The following is a 23,485-nucleotide window of genomic DNA, read 5'->3' as shown; positions in this document are numbered from 1 at the left end:
GGGAACCCCAAAGGAGAACACTATTGGAGAGCAAGGAGGTGACTAAGGAAAGATCGGGATGGGGAGTGGAGCAAGTGCTGAGGACAAAGAACTGGCCAAGAGGTCCAAGGAGCTGGAGAAGAAGCTTCAGGAAGATGCGGACAAAGAGGCAAAGACGGTCAAGCTGTTATTGTTGGGTGAGGTACCAGTATTGGGCAGGGAGGGCATCGGGGAAGGGGGCCTCTTTCTGGCGCCGTTCACTCCATCACGCCCTTCTCTGCTATTTAGGCAGCATGCCTCAGCTCTCCTGACTATTCCTGTGGGCCCCTCCTTCCACTGGTGAGTTCTCCATTTTTGAGATGGGCCAGAGACCAACCATCCCTCATTCTCTGGCCTTAGCCATTGTGCCCCCTTCTCCTGATCCAGATTTTCAGCATCCCTTTGATGTTTTGTCCTGCCCCAATAGAACAGAGACTTTCTTTTTGTTTGAATTTGAGTCTCCAGCATTTAGCATATAGTAAGTACCGAATAAATGCTTGTTGATGGACTGACTACTACCCCAAGATTGTTGGTCGATTCTTTCCTAGAAAGAGGGGTTCCCTCATTCTGAGGCTCTTGGCAGAGTGGGATGAGAATGGAAGAACTGGAAAAGGTATCGGGCCACCTGCTTAAATTGAAAACTCTGACCATGCCGTCACCTCTTGTCTTTGGAGGAGGAATGGTCCAGATAAAGGGACTAGACCAAAAGAACCCAAATATGGGGTGGGCCCTAGAATCTCAAGGAGGAAGGGGTTCAGAATCATCTAGTCCAAGTCGAGTAGATTTACAGCATTTCCAACAGGTTTGAACCTTTGCTCAAACCCTTCCAGAGATGGGAGACTCACTACCTCATCTCAAAGTTCATCTTCACTGGTGCTCCAAAGGATGCCACATTGAAACCAACGGTTTCAAAGTTCCAAAGCCAGTCTTATCTGGCATTGATCTTGCCCAGCTTACTTGGACTCCCTATAACAGAAGGGAAGTGGGGAGCAATAGAAATGAGAGCTCTTGGGGGGGTCCAGAAAATCATGGTAGGGGTAAGGATAGTCGTTACCTATGGTAGCCTTCACCTAAGGGGGTGGGAGGAGTTGCTCATCACTTGATGAACTCCTAAGTAGACCTGTTGTCTGAGCTATAAAAAGTCCCTCAGTCTGTCTGACCACATTACGCTTGGACCCAGGGTGGAGATAGGGGGCATAGAAGGCTGAGTCAAACTAAAATGTCTTGATTTCAGGTGGAAAGCTCAGATGGGCCACAGGTACCTCAGGGTTAATTGGCTAAGGAGGCTCCAGACATCATCCCTCACCCAGGTGGTGGAAAGGAGACGTCAGGGCCTCTAAATGATCTTTTCTTAAGCCCAAGCAGCTCCTGGTCAGTTCAGAATAAGCTGCTTAGAGGAAAGAGGTATAATGTGGTGATGAAAGGGAGGAACAACGGGTGAAGAAAACGGAGAAGTGGAAGCAGGTGGAGGGGTAAGAAGATGGAGTCTGCATGGCAGAGGACAGATTAAGGAAGGAAGCTGGGTTATAACTACAGAGACAAGGGAGGGGAAGGGGGAGCCCTGACCCAGAGTTAACCATCTGAGTCAGAAAAGAGCAGAGAAAGGAAGTGAAGTCAATATCCCCAAACCCATCCCACCAATCTAGGTCTATGGGAGTCAAGCAAGGGGAAGACAGGGAAGAAGGAGGCAGGCATCTGGGATGGAAAGTCCCTTCCTCCTTCTTGGGTCTGAACCCAAGGATAGCAGGGATTTTTTTTTTTAATCAGGAGACCCAATTTTCATACAGATTCCACTCTATGGCCTGAAGAATTTACAGGGTAGAGCTCAAGGCAAGTTGTTCTCTCCTTCCAGGCGCCGGGGAGTCAGGAAAGAGTACCATCGTCAAACAGATGAAGTGAGTAGAACCTAGACTTGGGAGAAGTCAAGTAGGGGAGGGGGGAGGAGGGGAGAAGGGCCCAAGACACCCACATGCAGCAGAGGGATATTGTGTCCTATTCTTCCAGACCCATAGAAGTTAACCCCAAATGAATCTATCTGGGCCAGCAAGGACACCAGGTGTGAGGAGTCCCTCTTAACCCACATAGAAAAGCAACAAGTACAGTGAGTTAGGAACTTTTTGGCTCCCCAGTCCTACCTGAGGATTGTGGCTTTGCTCTTTCTTCTAGAATCATCCACCAGGATGGCTACACACCAGAGGAGTGTTTGGAGTTCAAAAGCATTATCTACGGCAATGTGCTGCAGTCCATTCTGGCCATCATCCGTGCCATGTCCACCCTGGGCATTGACTATGCAGAGTCATCTCATGTGGTATTTGTCCATCCAGGGTGCTAGGCATGGGTTCCATTATTGGGAAGGGGGGTGAGGTGGGAGGCCAGGATCATTCATAAGGAAACCTCAGGATGAAGTCACAGTGTGAGGGAAGCTGGCTTTGGAGCCAGGGGACCTGGGTTCAAATCCTCTTTACTACCTGTGTGTCTTTGGGCAAGTCAGGGATCTTCCCTAGACCTGTTTCCTCATCTGCTTCATGAAAGAGGTGAAACTGGATGGCCTCTGGGGTGCTTTCTGGCTCAAAATCTATGATCCTGCAATCTTAAGTGAAGAAACAGACAACAAAAAACCCAGCAACCATTTTCTTTGTATCTTGCTGAAATCCACAGAACAAGAGCTAGAAGGAATTCTCATTTTACAGATGAGAAAACAGAGGCCGGGAACTGACTTGCCTAAAGCCACACAATGGCAGAGCACAAACTGGAACTTACATCTCATGATTCACAGGCCACTGCTTTTGTTTTCCTTTGTGTTTCCCCACCCACCCATTACGGCACACTCCCTTCTCCAGAAATCTAAGCTCAACATCTCTTGTTCAGTCCCTCCCTAATGACCCTTTACAAACCTGCAAGTGGTTATGTATTGTCTCTCCTTGGTCCTTTATGCTCTAGACAATATACATCTGTCAACTGGAATCTTTGTGCATTCAAAATCCTACCTCAGTGATGCTTCTAAAAATGTCCCAAGCAAGAACCCATTAGGAGCTAAATCCAGGGTTGTAGGACGGAAATCCTTTTGGATCTAGGTAAGACAAGATGGAGGGAGGTGATGTCTCTTGCATCCTTACCCCTTCTCAAAGGAATGAAGCCTTTAGATCCTGGCTGTCTATTACAGGGATCCCACTCTCTAGACTGACCAAAGAGGGAAGCAGCACCAGGGAGTATGCAGGAAGCTTCTACTTGTCATCAGACATACAGCTTGTACGATCTATTATCATCTTCTGGATTGAAAGAGGTCATTTTAGTAGCATCACTGAGACAGGATTCTGAATACAAGCCTCAGGGAGAACTTAAAAACAGAAATTAAACCGGCATGACCAACATAGACCCTTGACCTGGAAAAACTGTTTCCATCTCAGGAGTTGAGAAAATTTTAAGTCAGAAGCACCATCCTTCCAGAAGCTCCTCCCCATTAAGCACTTTCTCTGGTTCTCTTAATGGCAGGAGGCTGGAAGACAGCTTAACAACATGGCTGATTCTATGGAGGAAGGAACCATGCCTCCTGAGCTGGTGGCCATCATTAAAAGACTGTGGCAGGATGGAGGTGTACAGGCCTGCTTCGAACGTGCTGCAGAGTATCAACTCAATGACTCTGCCTCGTAGTAAGTGTTTGATGCCAGAAAGCCTGGGAGTGGCTGACCACAGGACTTGTCCCTTGCATCACTAATTCAATATAGATTTAGTAATATTTGGGTTAAAAAAAAATCAACTTCACAGTATTTATTTTAAAATGTAGTCTACGGGGCAGCTAGGTGGTACAGTGGATAAAGCACTGGCTCTGGATTCAGGAGGACCTGAGTTCAAATTCGGCCTCAGACACTTGACACTAGCCATGTGACCCTGGACAAGTCATTTAACCCTCATTGCCCCACACCAAAAAAAAAAATGTAGTCTAAATATAATATTGATATGAGCCCACAGTATAATGTTATGGTGAAAACAAGCTAATGGGCTCTTGGGCTGAATTGAGGGACATTCCTTTCTGGAATGAGGAGACTTTTTGTCTGCTTCATTTGGACTACTGTGTAGTTCTGGGTGCTATGATTTAAGAAGTCCCCCGAGAGAGCGTCCAGAGGACAGCAAACAGAACAGTGAAGAGACTTGTACTTTTGTCACATGAGGACTGGTTAACGGTACTGGAGATGTACCAGGAGAAGATCTGGGGTAGATATAATCAGTCTTCTAATACCTGAAGGACGGTCATGTGGAAGACAGATTAGATTCGCCCTGTTTGACCAGCCACGGTGGGAGGAAGTTGCCAATAAGACAATTTGAGTTGGATATCGGGAGGAGCCTGGTCACAATCCAAGTTGTCCCAAAGTGCAATGGATGGATGGCCTTGGGAGGTAGGAGGAAGCCTGCGAGCAGATGCTAGGTGTTGACTTGTCTAGTGTAAGTATGGGTTAGGCTATTTGGCTGCTAAGGTTCCTTCTAACTTTACATACTGTGATTCAGGAATTCTGTAATGGGAAATCAGGCTAGAAGTGAGAACAGAAATCCAAAGCTAAGATCATTGGGTCATACATTTAGAGCAGGAAGTCAAAGTCAGTGAGTCCACCCCCCCCACCCCACCCCCCCCCCCGTCCTATATAGGAGGAAACTGAGGCCCAGAAAGATTAGGTAACCTTCCCAAGGTCACAGTAACAGAGACAGGTGTCTTCTAACTCTAGTGCTGACACTCTGCGCTCTGTACCAACAAATGCTTCCTTTTGGCCCATGCGACCTTTGTTCTACTCTCCCAGGTTCTACGTGTGAGAGAAGCAGAGTGGGCTCACAAGTCGAAAGGCATGGGTTCAAATTTCATCTCTGCTGCTTCTTACCTGTGTGATGTTGGACAATGTATTTGAGTTTCCTGGCCTCAGTATCTTCATTTATGAAATAGGGGAGTTAGACGATGAATTCTCAGGTGTCTTTCAGCTCTAAATCTAGGTTCATGTTCTTTTGCCATGCGCACCCTTGGGAGTATGCAATGGAGACTTGCCCCACAAGGGCCCCTTCAGCACGGTTTACCATCCAGTACCGATTGGTGCCACACACCAATTTGACATTGGTTTCTGAGAGTCAGGGAATCCTGGGGTTTGAGTTCCTGTTCTGTGACACATTTGGGTTTTTCTTGGCAAAATACTGGAATGGTTTGTAATTTCTTCTCTGGTTTATTTTACAGATGAGAAAACTGAGGCAGAGTTAAGAGACTTGCCCAGGGTCACACAGCTATTAGGTATCCGAGGCTGGTTTTAAATTCAGGTCTTCCTGACTGTAGACCTAACACTCTATCTGTTACGCTACCTTCCCTATTCTACAAATTACTGTTCCTGCTCTATTAAATACTATTAGTGTGACCATGGACAACTCTCAATTCCCCAGTCTCAACTTCCTCTTTTTTAATTAATTGTAAATGGATTGGGGGAAGGGAGGTATAGAAGGAAACATTCAGTAGTGTCAAAGAAGCATCACACAGAAAGTAAAAAATATAGTCGCAGCAAATGTAGGACAAGATGGAATCAGGTATTTTCTTCAAAATCTACTTTTTGACAATATCATGTACTTTCTCTCTTCGTTTTTAATAGTACTTTATTTTTACCCAATTCTATATAAAGAAATTTTTTTTTTTCTTTTTTAATTTAGTGAGGCAGTTGGGGTTAAGTGACTTGCCCAGAGTCACACAGCTAGTAAGTGTTAAGTGTCTGAGGCCAGATTTGAACTCAGGTACTCCTGACTCCAGGGCCAGGGCTCTATCCACTGCGCCACCTAGCTGCCCCTGTAAAGACAATTTTTAGCATTCATTTTTTTTCCTTTTGTGGGGTAATGAGGGTTAAGTGACTTGCCCAGGGTCACACAGCTAGTGTCAAGTGGCCAGATTTGAACTCAGGTCCTCCTGAATCCAGTGCCAGTGCTTTATCCACTGAGCCACCTAGCTGCCCCTCTCTTTAAATTTCTTATAGCACTTTGTTTAAACTCCTTCAATTAAAATTATACATATAAATAAAGCATTTATTAAGTGCTTACTATAAGTCAAGCAAGGGCCTCTAGGTGGTGCAGTAGTTAGGATGCAAAGTCTGGAGGCAGGAAGACTCATCTTCCCGAGTTCAAATCTGGCCTCAGACACTAGCTGTGTGACCTCAGGCAAGTCACTTAACCCTGTTTGCCTCAGTTTCCTCATATGTAAAAATGAGCTCTAGAAGGAAATGGCAAACCACTCCAGTATCTTTGCCAAGAAAACCCCAAATGGGATCACAAAGAGTCAGACACAAGGAAAACAACTGAACAACACCACAAACCAAGCACTGTGCTCTGTTGGAATAAAAATATAAGACAGTCCGTCCCTGCTCTCTGAGAACTTACATTCTAATGAGGAATAATTCATAAACAGCAGCTGGAAGGGAGTGGGGCAGAGAGGTCTTAATCCAGGCAAAATAAGGCAAAAGCTCATCGATCCAAGCCCAGCTAGGGTGGTTCCAGATTCGGAGTCCAAGATTCCATGGAGGAGGTGAAGATGGTGAAGTGGAGAGGGCACGATTTGAAGACAGCCAGGAAGTATATATGTCCTTTCTCCCCTTCTAGATCATTAACCCCTTGAGGGCAAAGTGTGTGCCTTATTTTGTATTTATATCTTCAGTGCCTAGCACAATAGACACTTAATAAACGTTGCTTAATAAATTCCCTTCTATTTCAAATGCTTAGAAAGCCATGGCAAGGAAAAAAGTTCCAAGCCTAGCCAACCCTGGAAAAACAAGCTCAGATTTGACTTTATGAAGCCAATGGCCAACAGCCAACAAGGTCCTGCCCCTCAGGTCAGCTGTTTACCTCCCCCTGCTTGGGTGGTGGGAGTAGCATGGAAAAGAAGAAAGTCTGAAAGACTCCTTAACCAGGTATTCAGAGCTTTCCACAGTTTGGGCCCAACCTACATGTAAGTAGTAGGTGTGAGACCAGAGGAACAAAACTGTGGTTGCACAAGAAAGATGTCTTTCTTGTGTTCTACAGCACAAGGTTTGTGGAAGAGAGGATATATTACAGGAATTAGAACTGGAAGGCACTTAGGGATAAAACAAGAAAACTGAGGCTCAGGGAGCTTGAGCAATGGCTGGTCTAAAATCACAGGATTAGAAGCCAGGTCTTCCAAATGCTTTTCCCTACAGTGCCATGCTTCTCCTTCTGTTAGCTCTGTGACCTTAGACGAGTCACCACCTCTCAAGACCTCATTGCAGGGCAATGAGGGTTAAGTGACTTGCCCAGGATCACACAGCTAGTAAGTCTCAAGTGTCTGAGGCTGGATTTGAACTCAGGTACTCCTGAATCCAGGGCCAGTGTTTTATCCACTGCACCACCTAGCTGCCCCCAGGAGGAGGCACTCTTAAAATTAGAAATTATGTTTGCTCTATTGCATAGAGATGGCAAGGCTGAAATGAAAAAATGAAAGCGTTTTGGTTTTGGTGAGGCAATTGGGGTTAAGTGACTTGCCCAGGGTCACACAGCTAGTAAGTGTCAAGTGTCTGAGGTTGGATTTGAACTCGGGTACTCCTGAATCCAGGGCCAGTGCTCTATCCACTGTACCACCTAGCTGCCCCAAATAAAAGCGTTTTGGAAATGAAAAATCTAGAAATGCAAGAAACTCTTCTTGACTATTGGGTAACACTGGCACAATTATGATCTCTTGTCTAGCTATCTCAATCAGCTGGATCGAATAACAGCCCCAGACTACCTTCCCAATGAGCAGGATGTTCTACGGTCCCGGGTCAAAACTACAGGCATCATTGAGACCAAGTTCTCAGTCAAAGACCTAAACTTCAGGTGGGTGTGTATTTCCCTAGCCCTTTAGGCACACAAACTACAGTTATCCCTTCCATACTGTGGGGGTTAGGAGCATGGAGCCCCCATGATCTGGAAAATCTGCATAAAAATTTTTGGCCCTCCCTTTGTACCAGAGAAGAAGTCTGAATTATTATGGTATTAAAAGATATGTTAAAATTGTACAAGACTATACATATATTTTATGCATTTCCGAGTTTCTAAACTTTTTCTGCGTCTGCTGGCCTTCATGTGTTGTCTGTGGCTTCCGTGAAACTTCCCCCCAAATTCCCATTTAATTTCTTGTGCCGACCCAAGATAGGTCAAAACCTTGATGGGCAAAGTCGAGATGCGGAAGAGATAACTATAGATCCAAATAGGGGCAGCTATGACAGTCCTAGTCCTTGATGAGGCAAAGAGCTGCCAGGTTCTTCTCCAGGATGAGAACGTGGTCTTTCAGGGTCTCAGGTAAGCAGCATCTGTGTAAGACAAGTGGATTCTTCCCCCAGGATGTTTGACGTGGGAGGGCAGAGGTCAGAGCGCAAGAAATGGATCCACTGCTTTGAAGGTGTTACCTGCATCATTTTCTGTGGAGCTCTAAGTGCTTATGACATGGTACTGGTGGAAGATGATGAAGTGGTGAGTAGAATTTGTGCCAAGAGGCTGTAGAACAACCCCCCCCCCCAAAAACAACAACAACAACAACAACAACAACAACAACAACAAAAGAGGCTGTAGGCCACCCAGTTCAGCTAACCCCTGGGTGACTTTTGCTTTAAGATCTCATTCTATTTAATTCCCCAACTTGTGCTGATCTTCAGAATCTGTACACCCACAAAAACAGACAAGATACCCCGCTCTTGATAGCTGGACTGGTATATATAGTGCCCCTGGACATTAGAATTTGAGAAAGCCGGTCATTTCTTTTTGAGCTCACTATGTATCATAGGAATATAATGGCTATGATTTCAAGCAGAGTATTCAAGGACTGAGAATACCACCAAGTTACTAGCAGAATCTTTCCTTTCTGCCTTTGTGTATGGGGGCAGGTGAGGGAGTGGTGGAGGATGGAGGAATAGGGTAGAGAAGATAAAAATAATAACCAGAAAAAAGGAAGCTTGCATCTTTGTTCAAACTTACTAGCAGAGGTTCTACGGTTCTACCAGAAGTCTGATAAAACTGCCCAGGGTGAACAGAGCTAAAGGAGCTAGTAGAATATTAGCTCTTTGCTTTTATCTTTATATCAGTATCTAATACACAGTAGGTTCTCAATAACTGCATGCTGAAATTAATTAAATGCTTCCTGGATAGTAGACAAACAAAATGGTGGAGTGACTTCCCAGGGCTAGTTCTTAATGAACTTTTGGAATTCTGCTCAACAGGAGTGAAAGGTGTCTGGGTCAAACCAGCCCCTTGCACTGGAGTAATTTCAAACTCAAAACACTGGGAAGTGTTGATTTCCCGTAAGTGTATACTCCAGAAATAGGAGGGCCATCTCCTGAACCCGTTCCTTCTGTGTGACCTCAGTGGTCTCAGCCTACATTAGGTATCAATGAAACAGCATCCTTATTTTGAAATTATGTATTCCAGTCCAAGATTCTCAGTGGGCTTTGAAGCAGTTGTTCGATGTCTTCTGGCTGCAGTGGATGAACACAGACCCGGCTTAGCACACTATGTAAACCAACAGCACATGACACCATGACTATTGTAGCCTTGGACACAAGTTGGTTTATAACAGGCTGAGGTGACAGTGTGTGTGTGTGCTCATAGAACTCGGATCACAGGATCATTCTATTTAGAACCAGAAGTTAAGGGGTTCCATCTCCCAGCTCATCTCTGTCTCCCAGAAGCTTTCTCTTCCTTCAAGGCTTTGTTGAAGTGCCATTTATCCTCCACCTTCCTGCTCTGGGTGCATTCACCCTCCTCAGATTATCCTGTATCATACTTATTGTGTAGGAGAATATAAGTTCCCTGAGAATAGGGACTCTTCATTCTATCTTTTAAAATGTGCCTAGCACAGCACCTGGCCCAAGGGAGGCATTTCATGCTTGGTAAAATGGATTGTATATAATTTAAATGGATTTCAACAAGGAAGAGGGTGCTCTGAGCTCAGGTACTACTGTGGCCTCTACCCTGAAAGGCATGAGCTCTATCAGGGAGCCCCATGCTCCAAAGGTAAGCATACAAACACCTCCATGAAGGGCGTATCCTTTGTTCCATCCTAGAGAGAAGAGTTGTTTCTGGAATGCCAAAGGGTAAAACCCATGGCTTCCCCCACTGATGTAGTCTCTGAAGCCCCCAACATTTTCTTCTGCTTTTGAGGTTCAGGGAGAATTTGCCTAGAATCCATGACAAACATCTGAGGCCCCAGCAAGGCACCCACTAACTGGAGGCCAATCTCAACCCCATCCATATCTGGGTTTAATGTGTATACACTGTCAGCTAAGCACAGTGCCTGGCACATAGTAAGCTCTTAATAAATACTTGGTGACTTGTTGTTCCAATAACACTCAAGAACCTTACTTAGGGATGGGGTTGGAATCTACAGCCCACAGCTGTGCCCACAACTCCTCTAAACAATACACAGAGAAAGGAGGGAAAGCAGAAATAGTAACGCAATCATGTTTATAAGCATCTTTTCTCCTCCCTAACCATCAAGCTGGGCTGGGTTCCCAGGGAGAGAAATTCCTTAACCATTCAGCAACCTGCAATACTACTGTTGACTGCTGACTTGACCTCCTCCCTACAGCTGAAGTTACAGCATCTGTGCTCTCCCCAATAATAATCCCTGTAGGAGATGGAGATGTAGCTATTGAAAACAGTCAGGCAGCACCTCCCTCACCCTCTCCATTTATAGGAGACCTTTGTTTTCCTGTTCAAAAGAGCTGGTTAAAATCAAGTCCAGCCTATTCTGTAAATCCACAATGATAGAGTAACTAAAACTCAGCAACAAGATTATACGTATCTGGGCGAGATAAGAAGTTACCTTGTCCCTCTCATATTTGGAGAACTCAGGATTATAGATTTAGATTTGGAAGGGACTTCGGGGGCTATTTAGTTCAACTGTGTTACTTTACAGATGAGGAAATTGAAGACCAGAGAGGACGAGTAATTTGTCCAAGATCACATAAGTATTAAGTGGCAGAGCCAGGATTCAATCCCAGCCGACTCCAAATCTAAGGGTCTTTCCGCCCTCTCATGCTGCCTCATTGAAGGGAGACTCGATATCCTCAAGTTATCCCATTATGAGCAATTAGATTTGTTCTGTTTGGTCCCAAAGGCAAGAAGAGAAATGAGTGGAAGCTGAAGGGAGATGGATTTCGGCAGCAACGATCCCCCAGTGGGGATTTTGAAGCAAAGGTAGAGAGATGACCAGGTTGGGTAGTTGTTACAGGTTGGCCCAGATCACTGCTGAGGTTTCTCTCCGTTCTGAGGTTCTGTGAGCTTGTAAAGCCGTCACGGTCTTAGTTCCAGCTGCTCCTCTGCCTGTTTTGTTCTACCTCCAAGAGGAAAGGGGCCAGGGCCAGGAGTGAAAGGTGCCTCTCTTCTAGTCTGACCTTTTCTTCCACCAGAACCGCATGCATGAGTCTCTGCACCTGTTCAACAGCATATGCAACCACAAGTTCTTTGCTGCCACTTCCATTGTCCTCTTTCTCAACAAAAAGGACCTCTTTGAGGAGAAGATCAAGAAGGTTCACCTCAGCATTTGCTTTCCTGAGTATGATGGTAAGTGTCAAAAGCATTGGCAATGAAGCTGAGAACCTTTGGCTAGCAGTGGAGTGGTGGCTTTGTAAAAGACTAAGACTCCTGACTTGGGGCACAAAGAACTTGGATGAAAGCAGCAGGCATGAAGGTGCTGTTCAGCTGCTCCTGAAGAGGTGTACGTGTTAGTTATCACTAATTTTTTTTTCTTTTCGGGGCAATGAGATTAAGTGACTTGCCCAGATAGCAAGTTTCAAGTGTCTGGATTTTAACTTGGGTCCTCCTGATTCCAAGATTAGTGCTCTATCCACTGAGCTGCCCCTATCACTAATTTTTTTTTTTAGTGAGGCAATTGGGGTTAAGTGACTTGCCCAGGGTCCCACAGCTAGTAAGTGTGTGTTAAGTGTCTGAGGCCGGATTTGAACTCAGGTACTCCTGACTCCAGGGCCGGTGCTCTATCCACTAGGCCACCTAGCTGCCCCCCCCATCACTAATTTTTGAAGATGCGATCATCTGTCTCCTAAAACAGTGACCAACAAGAGAAGGTAAAACAGTTCAAGCCCCCACTCATTCTTCATTTTTTTTTTTTCCTGGAAAACCAGGGAACAACTCATATGAGGATGCGGGAAATTACATAAAGAGCCAGTTCCTTGACCTAAACATGCGAAAAGACGTCAAAGAAATCTACAGTCACATGACTTGTGCAACAGACACACAGAATGTCAAATTTGTGTTTGATGCAGTTACAGATATCATCATCAAAGAAAACCTCAAGGATTGTGGGCTTTTCTAGTTCTCACCAATTAGCAGGTACACATCTGGAAAAAACAAGCTGGGCTGGACTATTGTTTGGGAAATTTGGATAATTTGAAGTGATTGGGATATAAGAAATGACAGGCCAATGTATAATGGGTATCATATTGCTTGCCTTTCTCAGTGAGTTGGGGAGGGCCTGGAGGGTGGGACAGAATTTGGAATTCAAAACAAAACCAAAAAACCACCCACCCATCAACTGCTAAAAGTAAGTAAGTAAATAAATAAATGCATGTTTAAAAAAGATTAAAGTCCACACTGTAATTTTTGATTTGAACTCAGGTGCTCCTGACTCCAGGGCTGGTGCTCTATCCACTGTGCCACCTAGTTGCCCCCCTAATTGCCTTCTTCACAGCAATCTGTGGCAAAATCTTGGCATTATCTGCTTCGGGTGAAGGTGATTAGAAGCAAATAGACCTTTACGGCTTCCTTTCTCTAAGTTGTCTCATGCTTTCACCGTGGAAGAGCAGACAAATGGTGCCATTTTAAAAATTCGCCACTCAGTTTTGTGGGATGAGGCATTCCAAAAAACATCCTCCCAGCAAAACAGCTTACAAAATGCCCACCGTTCTGCAGGTTTCCACGTAACACATTCTTTGGAGACCAAGGCCCCCATTGTTCAGTTTTGCATATGTGTTAGTTTTCAAGGCAAGGAAATTATGTGGGGGTTTTTTTTAAGTCACTCTAGAAAGTCCAAGAGATGTGAAGCTGCAGTCCCCATTTTGTGTTGCTGTTATTTTTATAAAACACCAAACCAGGCTCACCAACTAGTCCAAAGGTTACATTCATTCGAAATGCTGAGGAAATGAGAGGCACCAGCAGCCGAGAACCTTAAAGTTTTCTATACTTTTGAGGCAAGGAAAAGTGGATACAGACACACAGTTTTATCAGTTTGCAAAGGAAGCTTTGGGTACGTAAACTCTAATAGACAGCAACAACTTCCAGTCAGTTATCTGGAGCAATGAGAGGATGATGCGCTCATGGTCCCAGAATCAGAGTGTGTTAGAGATGGGACTGCAACCCAGACCCTCTATCTACTACATAACACTGCCTTTTTAGGTCCATAATAGTTATTTAATAAATGGCTATTGAATATTGTATTGAAACAATTATTATTATTATTATTTTTTTTAGTGAGGCAATTGGGGTTAAGTGACTTGCCCAGGGTCACACAGCTAGTAAGTATTAAGTGTCTGAGGCCGGATTTGAACTCAGGTACTCCTGACTCCAGGGCCAGTGCTCTATCCACTGTGCCATCTAGCTGCCCCTTATATTATTATTATTATTTTTTTTTTTTTTAGTGAGGCAATTGGGGTTAAGTGACTTGCCCAGGGTCACACAGCTAATAAATATTAAGTGTAAACTCTCTGATACTCCTCTTTTTTTTTTTTTTTTTGGTGAGGCAATTGGGGTTAAGTGACTTGCCCAGGGTCACACAGCTAGTAAGTATTAAGTGTCTGAGGTCAGATTTGAACTCAGGTACTCCTGACTCCAGGGCCGGTGCTCTATCCACTGTGCCATCTAGCTGCCCCTTATATTATTATTATTATTTTTTTTTTTTAGTGAGGCAATTGGGGTTAAGTGACTTGCCCAGGGTCACACAGCTAGTAAGTATTAAGTGTAAACTCTCAGATACTCCTTTTTTTTTGTTGTTGTTGTGAGGCAATTGGGGTTAAGTGACTTGCCCAGGGTCACACAGCCAGTAAGTATTAAGTGTCTGAGGTCAGATTTGAACTCAGGTACTCCTGATTCCAGGGCCGGTACTCTATCCACTGCGCCACCTAGCTGCCCCCTGAAAACAATTAAAGGAACCTCATCTAAAGAGTCACACAGCAAGCAAAAGTAGATAGCCCGGGGCAGCTAGGTAGCACAGTGGATAGAGCACCAGTCCTGGAGTCAGGAGGACCTGAGTTCAAATCCGGTCTCAGACACCTGACACTTACTAACTGTGTGACCCTGGGCAAGTCACTTAACCCTCATTGCCCTGCCCCCCCCCAAAAAAAGTAGATAGTCCTCTAGGAAAGGTCTAGGATCATAAAATCAAAGCTGCCCATAGACTATACCCTCTACCTCTCACAATGTCTCATGTATAGAGTGACCTATGCAAAATACATCAGAGTGTGAGGGAAGCTGATTTTGGTTTAAACAGAAATGAAATCAGAGAATTATAGTGTGTTAGAGCTGAAAGGGACCTTGAATTCATCCAAGTTCAACCCTCTTTTCACAAATGAGAAAAACAAGGCAAAGAATCTAAGTAACTTGCCCATTGCTAGTAAATGGAAGAGCTGGGAGTCTTTTTTTCCATCCAGTAGAACAATGGGTACAGTTCTTGGGGCTGCCTGTTCTACACTCCCTGCTCTCTTTAGAATTTGGGAAGAGACTGTAGCTTTAGAGACTGGCTTTTCACATACCAATCATGAAAAACTTGCATTTCAACTACTGCATGCTCCTAGAGCACAAACAGGCAGCAAGTGTTGATTTAGACAACAGAAATCTCTGCAACAGGGCCCACGTAATGTTGATTGCAAACAAATAGTATCCCCAGTCAGGCCAAGGAAATTGCTCCCTTGAACTTTTTTTTTTTGGGGGGGGGGTGGGGGAAGGAAAGGAACCTTGGAAATAACAGAAGGTGTTTAAGTAAAATCCAGATTTAGCCATTGCAAATACCAGTGAGGAATGTTCTTGGCAGCCAAGATTGAGTATATAAAGGAAAGTGTTGATTAAAATGAAAACCTGCTCCTTGCCAGAAACATATATTCACACTTTTGTCTGCTACTACCAATATTGATACCATGGAGCCATATGAGCCTGAGATTCGCTGAAGAATAAATTTGTTAAATTTTGTATATTTAATGGTCTTTTTCTTTTTCCATTTTCCAAAAAAGAAACATATTTGTGAGTAGGATCACCACAGAATTAGGTGAAAAAATACTCAGACTATTTTTTTTACAACTTGCCAGACACCCTAACTTATACATACCTCCAAACACCAAACCAAATCCACCCAAAGCTCCCAGTTTTCCCAACTTCTATTAAACTCTAGCTTATTTTTTGTTTACTGTGTCCTTTAAACTCCCTCTCTCTCAGCTGCTCTAAGCTCTGAGATTCAAAAAGGAGTATGCAAGTTTAGGTTTCTTTAATAGTATCATTAATAATTCATATCACTACTGATGTTGCAGCAATCTGGGGTAGTAGAAAACATGCCAAATTTGGAATAAAAAAGACCCGAGTTCAAATCCTAGTTGTGCCATTAACATGTATGACCCTAGACAAGTCACTGTACCTTTCGCCTACCTATTTCCTCATCTGTAAAATGAGGGGATTGAACTGGATGACCTCTGAGGTCCCTTCCTGTTCAATCTATGCTCCACTCATCATATTATTAATGTGATGACAAATCTCCTAAACGCAAGAACCACAACTGGCCTGTCTTTTAGAGTACCAAGCAGAGATGTTTAATGCTTTTGAGAACAATAAACTATATGTAAACAAAACTGAAGCTTAAATCTTTATACCAAAGGGTCTCAAAATATCAGAAATAATATTCTGTGGTTTTATGCTTAAGAGAGCAGGAAGTGACAACCAACAATCTTAAGCAACAGACAAGAAACTCTTGCTCGAAACAGTTCTTACTCTTGACACAAGACCCATCAAATTTCTTCAATCAGTCTTCCTGGCTAGATACAGTGGCTGGCATAGTCACAACAGAGTCCACATGAACACGGTGTGCTGCAGTCCAAAGCGTGCTGACCATCACGGATGAAGTACTAACAGGGTGACAAAGAACTCCTGCCTTACCTTTCCTACTCTGTCTCAACGGCCAGAGCTGATGACAGCACTGCTTCAGTGTTGGACCCTGAACCCCAAACATACCTAAATCTACATTCTCATAGTTTTTAGCCTGGAGAAGGGGCAGAAGTTTTCTGGTTAGACAAATAAATAGGAGGCTGGGAAGAGAAAATTATTGTTTGGGGTTTTTTCCCCCTTAAGCCAACAGTGATATGATTGAAGATAAGCAAAAATTGGATTTAAATGTAAAACAAACAAGATTCTCTGTCCCACTTAAGTCAAAAAAGTCTAAGGAATAACTAACTACACACAAGTAGAATTCCATTTTTAGTCTTCTACTTCTGGTATGATTGGGGTGGGGGAGGGCAAAATACGACAGTTCATTTGCCTGCCCTACAACTTGACATATTGACCAGAAACAGATAACTCTTGGACTAAGGAGAGGTCTCAGGCAGCTTTGTGGAGTAGTGGATAGAGCACTGGACCTAGAGTCAGGAAGACCAGGGTTCAAATCCTGCCTCAATTATCGGATGACTCTGGGTAAGTCACTTAACCTATCTGCCTTGGTTTACTTGTATGTAAATGAGAGGACTGGATTTGATTGTCTCCAGGTCTCTTCCAGATCTAAGTCTATGATCCTGATTCTAAGACTCCATAGCTATGAAAGGCTGAAAAGGTCAGAGGGCAATATTAAGCATGGGAATCTCTCTGGTACTCAAGGTGATCAAGTATTTGGCCCTAATAAAGGTTCTTTTTGGCAAAAGCCCGGATGAACCAGAGAAGTAAAGATCACTGGGAAGAGAAACCAAATTGTACCTGTCAAACCAGTGTAACAAAGAGGAGAATCTTTCCAGCTTAGGATACTAAAGGCAGAAATGATCTGCCTCAAGCACTGTGGCAATTGGTATTTAAGAAATATATTCACTGGCATTGGCTAGCTGTGTGCCTTGGGCAAGTCCTAGCTTCTTTAAACCTTTCTTTAAAAATGGGAACAATAAGAATCGTCCTACCTACCTCACAGGATTGCTTTGAGTCTCAAGTGACAGTCTATGGGAAGTATTATGTAACTGAGTCATTTTTATTCCTTTTGCTGATCCCATTAGTTTTCAGAAAGACCAAAAAAAAAAGAGTAAGCACCAGGATTTACCAAGTCCTTTATACCCAGTTCCCCTCCCTCATCCATACCATCCCCTTTGACCCAAGACAAAATAAAAGAACAGCAGAGAGAATGAGGGAGCAGCACTGCCATAGGATATCAATGCCCCTTTATCTTCTCAGTGATTCTGCCATAGGATTCTCTTTGATCTTTTCAGTTCACCCTGGCATTGGCTTTCAAGAAATGTTTATTCTTCCTTTTAAGTAGTACTATTCTAAAATGAAAATTAATAATAGCTAACATTTGTATAGTGTTTACTTACTATGTGCCAGGCACTGGGCTAGGTACTTTACAATTATTACTTCATTTGATCTATACAATGACCCAGGGAGGTAGGTGCTATTATTATGCCATTTTACAGACAAGCAAATTGAGGTAAAATGGGGTTAAGTGACTAGGCCAGTGTCTTTTGAACTCAGTGAACTCAGGTGGTACAGTGGATTAGAGCACTGGGCCTAGAGTCAGGAAGTTCTGAGTTCACATCTGGCCTTAGACACTTACTAGCTAGCTGTGTGACCCTGCCAAGTCACTTATCTCCTATTTACCTCAGTTGTTCATCTGTAAAATGGGGACACACTGGAGAAGGAAATGGCACACCACTCCAGTATCTCTGCCAAGAAAACCTCATGGTGTCACATAGATTTGGACTCATCTGAACAACTTCTTAATTCCAGGCCCCACACTGTATCCAATCTGCCACCTAGTTGCCCCAAAGTATGGAAGAATACAGTATTTTTTTTTGCAGGGCAAGGGGGGTTAAGTGACTTGCCTAGGGTCACACAGCTAGTAAGTGTCAAGTGTCTGAGGCCAAATTTGAACTCAGATCTTCCTGAATCGAAGGCCAGTGCTTTATCCACTGTGCCACCTAGCTGTCTCCAGAATACAGTATTTTAGAAACAAACACGCACTTTTTACTAACTAGTTCCACATGAATTTTTTAGGGGAGAAAACAGTGTTAAGCATACATATATCAATCAACAAACCAGAGGAAAGAGCTTATTTGTTTGTTTGGGTTTTTTTGTGGGGCAATGAGGGTTAAGTGACTTGCCCAAGGTCACACAGATAGTGGGTATCAAGTGTCTGAGGCCAGATTTGAACTCAGGTCCTCCTGAATCCAGGGCTGGTGCTTTATCCACTGTGCCACCTAGCTGCCCCCCCAGAAAGAGCTTATTTGTTAGTGAATACTGGGAGAATTAGTTGCCTAATAAAGTTCTTTTTGATGTGTGCTCAGCTACCTTTAGTTACTGGCATATTTCACTGGCCTTTAAGGGATCTCCTTTAATAACTCTTACATGGCCAGTGGAAGGGCAGAGAGAATTAACTGCTCGCCAGGAGAAAATGGATGGAGAATAAACTTGAAAAACAAGAAACATCTGGGCAAACTACATTTGAGAAAAAATTGTAGGTGGGGTTTGTGAATTTGGTTTTATGTGCCAGCGGAGGACTCTCCTCCACAAGCATCCGTCTAGTGTCTCTACACTGTCAGGTGCTGTGGAGACAGCAACAAAACTGAGAAGAGTCCATCCCCCCAAGGAGCTTCCTTTCTACGGGCTATGTTACAAACATGCCTATTCTCTAATGCCCCCCAATATTTACTGATTTAAAGTTGTTAGGCACTCCTATTGTATTCTGTTAGTCAAAGTAGTTCTGGAAGCCACATTTTAAGAGGGACATCAACAAGCTGAAAGGACAAGTGAGGACAACCAAGGTGGTCACCAGATTCAAACCCACGTACCCGTAGGCACCGGGCATATTTAGCTTGGAGACGAGTCTGTGGGAGATGTGATAGGTGTGTTCAGCCTATGCAGTGTGGCTAGAGGGGGCCGAGCTGGGACTAAAAGGTCAAAATTGCGGAGGCATATTTTGACTCCAAACAAGAATGAATAAACCATCTAACACAACTAGGAGAACTTCCAAAGAACTCTAGTTGTTCAAAAATAGAACGAGATGCCTCAAGAGGTAGTAGATTCCCCATAAATGGAAACAGAAGTCTTTAAACAGACACTGACCACTCACTGGGGATGCTGTAGAGGGGATTCTTGTTCTGTGTATGGACAATCTTTAAGACACCTTTCAATTCTAAGTAGTTCTTTTTTTTTTTTTTTTTAAGTGAGACAATTGGGGTTAAGTGACTTGCCCAGGGTCACACAGCTAGTAAGTGTTAAGTGTCTGAGGCCGGATTTGAACTCAGGTACTCCTGACTTCAGGGCTGGTGCTCTATCTACTGCGTCACCTAGCTGCCCCTGAGTAGTTCTTAATTATTAAATAGTTAACTCCCTTGTGTCCGGATTCCTGGGGAGGCTTGAACCAGGTTGGTCCCCTTACTGTAAGAAGTACTATCACTACTTATTCTGAAGTCTGCTAACCTTTGGCTGAAGACAAATTTATCAGGGGAATAAACAAAATGAAATAAAACAAGAAAACACAAAGTCCCTGCTGTTGGACTACATTGGAATCTAGTGTAGATTAAGGTCCAAATAACAGGGCAATTGGGCTGGGGGCGGTGGGTGTGCAGTCCAGGGAGAAGGTAGGGTGAGAAAGTCTATCCCTGGAAGGTCATGGTGTTCCCTTCTGTCACATACAAAAATATATTCTCTGTAGACAAATATCCTCCAGCATGCATCTGGCTGAGGTCAAGTCAACTAGTAAACTCTTAATCTAAAAGACTTTGTGCTTTGTGAAGGGAAATGGGATGGCCCTTTGTCATCCCATGCTGGGGGCTTGACTTCACCTACCCTTAGCATGCATAGGGAGACAGAAGTTCCATTGGGTTGGACCCCATGGCCAAGCTAGTCTAGTTGGCAGGAATAATTAAAACAGCTCTCCCATTCCCATCCAAATTTCCAGAAAAAGCTGTCTAGATCCCTTGTTTTTATTTCCTCTTCTCCAATGAACTTCCCAATCTCTGGTGATCTGGCTTCTGACCTCCCCACTCAACTGAAACTGCTCCCTCCTAGTTAGATGATAATAGTAGCAACTAGCATGTATATAGCACTTTTAAGTTTAAAAGCACTTTTCAAATATTATTTTACTGGGTCCTCACAACCACCCTGGGAGGTAGGTGCTATTATCACCCCCATTTTAAAGTTGAGAAACTGAGGCATCCCCATGGATGTTCCATGGGGATCTCAAACTCCCCATCAAAACAGAACTCATTACATCTTCCCCCAAAGCCATCCCTTCAAGCTTCCCTATTTCTCCCCCTTCTTCATTGACCCCTCCCACAAATATAAAAGCCTGCACATCTCTCACCTCTCCACACCCTTCTCTTCATCCACAGTTAGCACCTACTACTTCATGCCCTCACTGCCTCCTGCCTGGACTTCTGCAGCCAACAGCTTCCAGGCCTTTCTTTCTTTTGGCTCTCCTCCACACAGCTGCTCAAACAATTACCCTGAAGCACAAGTCAAGCCCTGTCACACCTCTACTCAAGAAGCCTCAGATAAAATCACTCCTATGCCTGGTGTTTAAAGCCCTCCCCATCTGTCTCCAAACCGCCTTTCCATCTCTTCTCTAAGCTTCTCAGAAGGCTCGAGCCAGGCCGACTCCACCGCTAGGTGCTACCCACTTAGAAAGAACCCCCTGCTTATTCTGAAGCCCGCTAAGCCTCTGTTGTCGAGGGGAAAGATAAGCATGCTGCAATAAAACAAGAAAACGTTTCTTACTACTTCCCTTTATATATGTCGTGTTCCAGTCCCTTGGACCTGCCATGACACTCTCAAGGCTCTGCCGAGTCCCCTATATTTGGAATGTACTTCTTCCTCATCTTCTCTTAGGATGGCTGTCTTCTTTCACAGGATTTCCCATGTTAATACATTCTCTTCCCTCAGACCATCATGCATACATTTTAACTGTTTACACCAGCACAACAGAAGTTCCTTGTGGGCAGGGCCTGCCTTTCATTTTCCCTTTGTATCTCCATAAGCTAGCACAGTGTGTTATACATAGCAGGCACAGAGTATGATTGTTGGATTGGACTGGAAGCTAACTGATGATCTGCAGGGGGTCTCATGCCTGTGTCCTAAGGTATCTGTCCATGGCCAGTCCTTCACTAACGGAGGGTGATCTCCATTTCTGCCTCTTGTTCCAGGTACAAAAATTCCTTGTTATAGTGCTGCCCAAAGTTTTTGTTTTGAGGGTGTGGGGAATGGGAGATAGGGCCAAAAATGGGGTGGGTGTCTGCCAACAACAAAATTATTGAAGTTGTTCCTGTTAGGGCATGTAAAAAACGTTCCTAATTTAGTAAACATTTATTTTCTTACCTTCTGTGGTTAACTTATTAGGCAGTTGACCCTAACTACCCTATTACCAAGATCATCCTTGCTAAATCTTCAGATTCTCCCTGGAAACTTGGGCAGCCTACTTTATTTTCGATATCTTTTAGGATATTGCTTCCATTGTTAGTTAGCTCTCTGAAATTCTTCTAGTCTAATAGGTAGAAAATTCCTTCCATATATTCTGGCTGGGACCTGAAGAAAGAACTTTTAATCCTAATCACTTAAAATTACTTCTCTTTACCCTGAAGAAATATGTGCAAAAAGCACATACCCAGAACATTAGAGAGCTGCAATCAAATGAAAATGGACTCAAACCCAGCCATCTTTGATAACTGGTCGTTTTGGCCACACATATCAGTATTACACTGACAGGAAGGTAAGGTATTCTGTTAGTGCCTATGTTTTACAATACCATAAGGGAAACCCTCTTCTCCCATTTTGGCTAAACCCCTCAACACCATCTATAGACGGTATCTCCACTTCCTCCCCTCTCACTCTCTTCTCTGCAGTCTGATTTCCCACTCATTCCACCAAAACTGCCCTCTTCAAAATCACCAATGACCTCTTAGTTGCCAAACTGGATGATCTTTTCTCAGTTCTCATCTTTCTTGACTGTTCTGCAGCCTTCAACACTGTCAATCACTCTCTTCCACTTGCTGATGTTTATCCAGGTCATGCCCACTAATGTGGATGTCCCCAGAGACTCTTCTCTTCTCCCTCTATTCATTCACTTGGCAATCTCATCAGCTCTCATGGATTCAATGATCATCTCTATGCGGATGATTCTTGGGTCTGCCTATGTAGCCCTCTTTCCTAATCTCCACCCTCACATCTCAAACTGGGCATACCACAGACATTTTAAACTCAACATGTCTATCAAAACTTCCCTCACTGTCTCTTCCCCTGAAACCTCTCCTCCTAACTTCCTTATTGTTGTGGGCACCACCACCTTCCCACTCCCTCAGGTTAGAAACCTTGGTGTCATTCTAGACTCCCCTCTTTCTCACCCTCCGTATCTAATCTTTTGCCAAGGCTTGTTGATTCTACCTTCGTCACATTTCATATATAACCCCTTTTCTCTTCTACACTGCCAGTATGCTGGTGTAGGACCCTCATCACCTCACATCTAGAGTACTATGATAATTACCTTCTGAATGTTCTCCTTGCTTTCAATCTCTCTCCACTCCAGTCCACCCCCCAACAACCAAAGTCATTTTCCTAAAACGCAGGTCTGACAATGTGTTCTGCAATGAATCTCCCTCCCACCGCTCCCTAGTAAGCTCTAGTGGCTCCATATCACCTCAAGGATCGAATACAAAACCCTCCGTCTGGCTCATAAAGTCTTTCCTAATACAACATCTTCCTACCTTTCTCCCTAGCTCTCTTAGTTCTGTTCCCTTCCACATACTCTAGGATCTAGTGCATGGGTGTCCTTGCTCAAGACACTCCACCTCCTGGCCCCAGTGCCTTTTCTCCAGCCATCCTCAGTGCTCAGAATTCTCTCCACCTCTTGGATTCCCTGGCTTCCTGTCTCAGCTCCAATCCCACCTGTTATGAGAAGCCTTTCCTCTGAGAGCACCCCTAATTTATCTTACAGGTACCTTGTTTGTGTAGAGCTATTTGCCTGTCTCTCTCATTAGATTGGAGCTCCTTGTGCACAGGGGTTGACTTTTACTTTCCTCTGTATCTCCAAAGGTTAGAATACAGCCTACTGAACTGACCGGCCCAGCAAGGACAAATAAGCTACCAAACCTATTTACTGAGGAGACCAGTCATCTGTTGTGGCTACAAATCTTTTCCATCTTTAAGAGACCACTATTAAGTTATATCACCTAATACCAACCACAGTTAAATTTTTTCACCCAGAAAAACCTAAGGCTATGTCACCAAGTGTTGA

The 23,485-nt window shown here is 43.9% G+C and overlaps 1 protein-coding gene across 2 annotated transcripts; it reads left to right on the top strand.

Moving 5' to 3' along the window:
• The first annotated feature begins 58 nt into the window (after positions 1-58).
• Positions 59-12,477, top strand: GNAT2 (G protein subunit alpha transducin 2). 2 transcript variants are annotated; one of them, XM_044004313.1, is made up of 8 exons: positions 59-176; positions 1,871-1,913; positions 2,185-2,323; positions 3,511-3,668; positions 7,726-7,854; positions 8,361-8,490; positions 11,424-11,577; positions 12,156-12,477. In XM_044004313.1, the coding sequence occupies exons 1-8, from the start codon at positions 59-61 to the stop codon at positions 12,344-12,346; spliced, it is 1,062 nt and encodes a 353-aa protein (XP_043860248.1). In that variant the 3' UTR covers positions 12,347-12,477. The 2 variants fall into 2 exon arrangements, with proteins under 2 accessions (XP_043860248.1, XP_043860247.1); XM_044004312.1 differs by having other exon boundaries at positions 2,185-2,326.
• The last annotated feature ends 11,008 nt before the right edge of the window (positions 12,478-23,485 follow it).

Source organism: Dromiciops gliroides, chromosome 4 (assembly GCF_019393635.1).
Source record: "Dromiciops gliroides isolate mDroGli1 chromosome 4, mDroGli1.pri, whole genome shotgun sequence".
In the NCBI taxonomy this organism is placed as follows: domain Eukaryota; kingdom Metazoa; phylum Chordata; class Mammalia; order Microbiotheria; family Microbiotheriidae; genus Dromiciops; species Dromiciops gliroides.
This window is presented reverse-complemented; position numbering and strand designations above follow the sequence as displayed.

Bases quoted from the DNA above. Each gene is read 5' to 3' on its own strand.
- GNAT2 (XM_044004312.1), top strand. From the start codon at position 59: ATGGGGAGTGGAGCAAGTGCTGAGGACAAAGAACTGGCCAAGAGGTCC. The intron at 3,669-7,725 runs GTAAGTGTTTGA...TCTCTTGTCTAG, and splicing joins CTCAATGACTCTGCCTCGTA to CTATCTCAATCAGCTGGATC. The intron at 7,855-8,360 runs GTGGGTGTGTAT...TTCTTCCCCCAG, and splicing joins GTCAAAGACCTAAACTTCAG to GATGTTTGACGTGGGAGGGC.